This window comes from Buteo buteo, chromosome 26 (genome assembly GCF_964188355.1).
Source record: "Buteo buteo chromosome 26, bButBut1.hap1.1, whole genome shotgun sequence".
In the NCBI taxonomy this organism is placed as follows: Eukaryota; Metazoa; Chordata; class Aves; order Accipitriformes; family Accipitridae; genus Buteo; species Buteo buteo.
In genome coordinates, this window is record NC_134196.1 from 15223672 (window position 1) to 15229671 (window position 6000).

A 6000-nucleotide genomic window follows, 5' to 3' on the forward strand; every position below is an offset into this window, starting at 1 on the left:
TCATTGCAAACAGGTACAGGGACCTTAGAAGGCTTTGTATCAATAGGTAGATTTAGTTTTCCATGCATCAGTTTCACACAGATCGAGAAAGCTGAAGAATCAAAGGTTTTGTTCCCAATGAACTTTCCCTAAACTCTTGAGACATGAAAGTCAGGCATACTGAAAATCAAAGAGACAAATCAATTTTCAATCTGTTGAACTAGAATTATGGCTACTAGCATTAACAGTCTGACTCTGAAGTTGCAGATCAAAGCATTTAAATTGTTAATGGATAATCCTTCTCTCCTCCATGGTACCAGAAAGTAACTGCTGTAACCCCCCCTACCCATATGACACAATGGACTCAAGGGTTAAGAATTCACAGGGTGGCAGAAAAGAACTATGTTGAATAATCCTCACATACAGTTTCTAATACTCCCAAAGCCACAATTAGGAGCAACTGACATCAAAAGAAGCAAAACCCCTTGTCCTCGGGAGAGGAGATAATGGATGCACTTCATAAGAACACTTTAAATGTCCCACTGTAGGAATGGGAGTGTACAACGGGAACAGAAACAGGAGTGAAAATGCTGATGCTTTGTTTGTTGCAGAATCTTCAGACAGTTTGAAAGAGAAGTAGCTCTAGTGTATGTAGCTGATGACACTTGTGACTCTCAGAAAATCTGTACAATGCAGTGCCAGAGGTTAAACAGATGAAAGCCAGGATGCCAAGGAGAAATGCAGTTGTAACGAAGAAGCGCAGAAGTCTTCGGATTAAATAGTGCAGGCACAGCAAATAGCAAACCTTCTGGAAGGACTCTCTGTCCACTCAAAGTGCTGTTTGAAGAAAGTTTATCACAGATCATAGGCACACACATGGATAACCATCAGCCATTTAGGGAAGTTTGCAGAGAGAATCATTATTCAGAAACCAGACAGTCTCCTTCTGAAGTCTGTTAAAAAACAGATGGCAGGTTTACAGAGTATATGCTGTCTAGTAACATCTCCTGATGTTACATCTCTATGCTGACCGGCCATACAAATGAACAGAACTGCTCAACATTAAACCTTCTTGATCAGAGTATTTTCCATCCGTGATCTCTACTTTCATCTGACATCAACTCCCTATATGGTTTGGGGGTAGCTGCTGCAAAAACAAACTGTACACTACCTCTTATGAAATTCTGTACTGTTGAGCTTTCTGAAAATAGACAAAACAGAAACTTCATAGCAACAAAATCATGGCAAGCTGATAGATCAAAACACTAACTGAAATAAAGATCTTCACTGAAGACAGACAATGGTCAAGATGGTATACACATGTTCTAATTTGAAGATAAAAGTGGGAAAAGAGTTACTTGATTTTGAAGTACCCTCTGACCATCACAGTATGACACACAGTGCTCCTCTCTTTAAAACAACTAACACATCACCCATCTCCAAGCAGTCCTGAAAGAAGGATGTGGAGCAGCAGAAGGTGCAACCATGCTCTTGGAGCTTGATGGAAAACACACAGGCTAGATGATGACAAAAAAATAGGAACCCCTTATATAAATGTCTGAATGATGACAAAATAAAGACTACAGCAAGAGACTGTGACAAGGAAAAGGGAGGTAAGCCCTGGTGATGACATGGAAATGTAAGGAATAGGCATGTTTCTTTATTTCACCCACAGCTAGTGAGGAAGGCTCTAAAGGATTACAGACCTTTTCACAGTATGTTTAGTGTCAAGTCAACACTAAGAACAACTTGCACTTTCACTGAGAGAGCTGCCAATGCTGACACACAAATAGCTTGTGCTCGAGAAGAAGGCTGATGCTAACAGCATTTGTCTTTACTGCTGGCCACCCAAGAAGAAGCCACTAGATATTACACTAAATGAGAACAAGCACGGGCTACACAGAACTTGCCAGGAACCCCGAGAAACCATGAAGAATCAGTCTGTCTGGAACTATCTTTGCACCAGTGCCAGTTTGGGAATAACCCTCAACACACTCCTAATATGTGTCAGCTGATGCAGAACACAGAGGTTGAGATTGGGACATTTCAGGGCAACCTGACCCTAGCCAACACGTGTGGTTCCACATCCTTTCTGTGAGGTGTGCCATCTAATTTCTTCTCCTGCTAGTGGAGAGGGAAATCATTTGCCAATAAACACACATGGTAGAAAGGTCAGCAACAGAACTAAACTGCCACAAAAACAAGGATGTAAAAATTCCTGAAGAGACACCACACGCTATCTCAAAGAATTAAAAGCTACTGCAAAACCAAAAGAAGGTTGTGAAAAAGAAGGAAACACAACAAACTAGATTGCTGACTAGTAAGAATCAGTTTCAACATGGTACTTGAGAGAAACTGAAACAATACTGGACATACTCTTGTGCCAAACAAAGAAAATGAAGCTCAAGCACCCTCTAAAAATGGAAAGGCAAAAATCCATTGGCATTCAGCAATAGCATAAATATGTAACATATGAACATATATGTTGACTGCTACTAGGTGTTTTCTTCCCTATTTATAAACACGTTTAACTTCAGAATCACCAAGTAGTTGAGGTTGGAAGGAACCTCTCGAGATCAACCGCTCCAAGCCCCCTACCCAAAGCAGTGTCAACTAGAAAAGGTTGTTCAGGACCTTGCCCAGTCAGCTTTCATTATCTCCAAGGACTGAGATTCCACAGACTGTCTGGGCAACCAGCTCTAGCGTTCAATCACCCCTATAGTAAAAAAGTGTTTTCTTATGTTTAAACAGAATTCCCTGTGTATCCTGTTGTGCCTATTACCTCTTGTCTTTTCACTGGACGCCACCAAGAGCCTGGTTGTCTTCTTACTCCCTCCCATCAGGTATTTATGCACATTGACAAGACCCTCCCCTGCCTCCCCGAGCCTTCTCTTTCCCAGGCTAAACAATCCCAGCTCTTCTCAACTTTGTGGCCCTTCATTGGACCCACTACAGTACGTCCATGTCTTTCAGTGTTATGAATTGTTATCAGTTATGAAGTCCAAGCATATTATTCCTTTAACTAAATATTAAAGAAAGAAAATAGTCTTACCTGGCTGGCGAAGCAATGAACTAGGAGTTCGGGAAATCAGCTGTCCTCTGGGTGTCACGTTTCCAATAGTGTCATCCAGGGATGTAAGAACTGATTAACAAACAAGTTAAGAAACATTCTCCTAAACATGCTTTCAGCTCTATTCAAAACAATTGTGAATACTTGGAAAGGAAAAATAATTTGCTGTAGCTCAAACATTACGAAGATTATACATCTTGTCTTTCAGATTAAAGCAGAAAGTCCCGTTCATGAGCCTGAGTTAGGTCACAAAACATTTCACCAGAAGCTTAAAAGCTGGTGGGCTAAAAAAAGAGACACTGCAAGGTAAAGTTCAGAAGCCTGAGCGCAGCAGGTCTGGGACTCCTCACTTCTCATAACTGCTCAGATCAAAGAGAGTACTTTTGCCCCACGAGGAACTGCTTTATGCTGCATAAACCATAACAAGAAAATCTGAGACTGAATGTATTTAAAAAGCCAGTTCTCTCAGTTTCAGGATGCTGATGACTTTAGGCTGTTGCTCTACTTTGCCTTTTCCTGTCAGCAACTAGGTTCACTGCTCCAGGTATGGCTTACTAAGAAGTAGTTGTGTAAAAGTTTCAGTATCCTGTGTTGTATCAGTGTCCAAGAACGTCGTGATTCTTAGGGACAATCTCACTAATTTTATTCTGCTTGCAAAAACCAGAAAGACGAGGAAGTGTACTGGATTCCTTTGCTGTCATAACCAGCAAACTACCATTATATTAACTGTCAAATTGCATGGTATTTTTTTCTTATTGTAAATAAGTGGGGGAAAAAATTCTGTGGAAATATAAATCTATGTCTGTGCACTCCTCTTGCTATTACTGCGGATGGGAGGTTAAGATACACTGAATAATCATGATATTCTAATAACACAATACATGCAGAAGAGCATAAAACCACAAAATTAAGATATAATGAAGAAAACTTTATTTTGTCAAAAAACTCAGAGATGTCAGCTATGGCTCTCATAGTTCTCTGGGCTGACATCAACCTGAGTTCATAAGCCCATGAAAAACTGTAAAACACCATGCTACACAAATGTGACAGCACAAGTTCAGGAGATAGGCAGTGCAACACCCCTGCAATCATATTTAACCCACAATCGAAATAATCCATCTAAATATAGTCAAGAACTGATTATGCAAGCATTTCAACAATCTCTTACTTTCCCTGAAGTCTATTGAATAATCTGTTCTGAGCCATCACTACAACAGCTTTGATGTGGTTTGAGACTACAGTGTGGGGAAAAGAAAGGGAGAGAGAAAATTCCACTCAGAGGAAATACTACTCTGTGAAAAGGCAAAGAATTGCATCTTTTGGCTCACCCCTAAGTTCTTCTGTAAAGACCAAGTAATGTACTATGTTGCTGAAAATGCAGTATTTTTCTAAATGAAACTCATCCAGATTTCCTAGTCACACTTTCAGTCAGTCGTTAATATCCTTCCCCACTAGTTTTTAGATACTGCAATCAGTTTTGTTTTTGAATTTTTCTCCATCTTAATACATGAAAATACCACACAGAAAAGAAAAAAAACTACAAAAAGGGAAAATGAGGCAGTTCAATAGCAAAATTTTGACCGCAGAATACCTCACAAATAACAATTTCACATTACATTCGTACATTCTTCACTTTAAATGGGTAAGAATCAGAGAGTAACTTGATGTATATTTAAAAACTATTCTCAACATGCTCAAAATCAAAGCACTGGTAAAAATACACACACCTTGTGAAAGTAGCGAGCAATGATTAAAGAGAAGATAAAAAGTCTTTACAGAAAAAGGATACTAGAAACTCTTTTCTGAGAGCTTTGCTTCCATCCAGGTCTGGCCATCTCTACATCACGGGGGGATAACACGTCTCCAAAACCATTTCTAGAGAACAACACCATAGACACAAAGTAAGCAAGTGAACACAAGCAGAATGTACAACAAGGGTTTTTTTGTTGCTTCAAGTAACTCCACAACCGGGAAGCTTAACAAAGCATAAGGCACCTCTAATTCTCGTACGGATGCCCAGTTTCCTCTACAGAACATCTAGTATTGCTCATCAGCTCAGGGAAATGGGTTTGTCTGAAAACCCACACTTTGTTCCTCCTCCTAGTAAGAGATACAACCGTACAAAATGCAATTTCAAATTGAAAAATCAAATTGAAAGAATGACAGGATGTCACCGTTTGAGTTTTTTTTCTTCGGATACACAAAACCACCACAGATAAAGGAAGTTCACATGTCTTGCAGAAGGGCTAAAAAACGGGTAACAATCACTAAAACTCGAGTGAGAAGCCGCCGGTGGACTGCGAAGGCCGCAGCCGTGACTGCCTACGCGGGCCTGCCTGCAGAGCACCCTGCCAAGGCCCGGCTCAACGATTCCCGCCTAATTAACAGCTTCAGTTTAATCTGTCGACACATTCCAGAAGAAATCAAGCCGGTTCAAAGCTCCCGGGTGACAAAAAAGCCTTCGATACCCCTCAGAAACTCTTCCAGCCCGCCCCGTCAGCGCACCGCTCCTCCGCGGCCGCTACAGCGGGATGTGACAGATCACAGCACACCCGCGGGTGCGGGGCCCGCACCCCCCCGGCACCGTCTGTCGTGTCCTGTCGTTCCCGTCCCCCCCTCTCCCGCCGTCTCCCACCTCTCCATAGCGGCCTCCGGCCCGGCCCGGCACAGCCCGGCCTCAAGCGTTCCCGCCTCCGCCAGCGCCGGCCCGCGGCCCGGAAGGAGAAAGACGAACTTCCGCCCGCGCGAGGTTCGGGGGGGAGGGGGCCGAGCTGCGCATGCGCCGTTGCGGGAGAGCGGGGAAGGCGGGACGGGCTGAGGCGAGCGGGGTCATGGTGGCCGTGAAGGGGCGAGGGCCTGCCCCGTCCTCCTCCTCCTCCTCCTCCTCCTCCTCCTCCTCCTCCTCCTCCTCCTCCTCCTCCTCCTCCTCCTCCTCCTCCTCCTCCTCCTCC

The 6000-nt window shown here is 43.0% G+C and overlaps 1 protein-coding gene across 1 annotated transcript in view; it reads right to left on the reverse strand.

The window, feature by feature from the left end:
* The window catches only part of NUP107 (nucleoporin 107), a 31503-nt gene extending 25749 nt beyond the window's left edge, over window positions 1-5754 (reverse strand). The window contains exons 1-3 of the mRNA XM_075057809.1: window positions 5685-5754; window positions 4839-4924; window positions 3032-3121 (exon numbers count right to left, since the gene is read on the reverse strand). Of these exons, the coding sequence (XP_074913910.1) occupies window positions 3032-3121; window positions 4839-4924; window positions 5685-5692 (184 nt within the window). The 5' untranslated portion in view covers window positions 5693-5754. The remainder of the gene's footprint in view (window positions 1-3031; window positions 3122-4838; window positions 4925-5684) is intronic.
* Window positions 5755-6000: the final 246 nt, after the last annotated feature.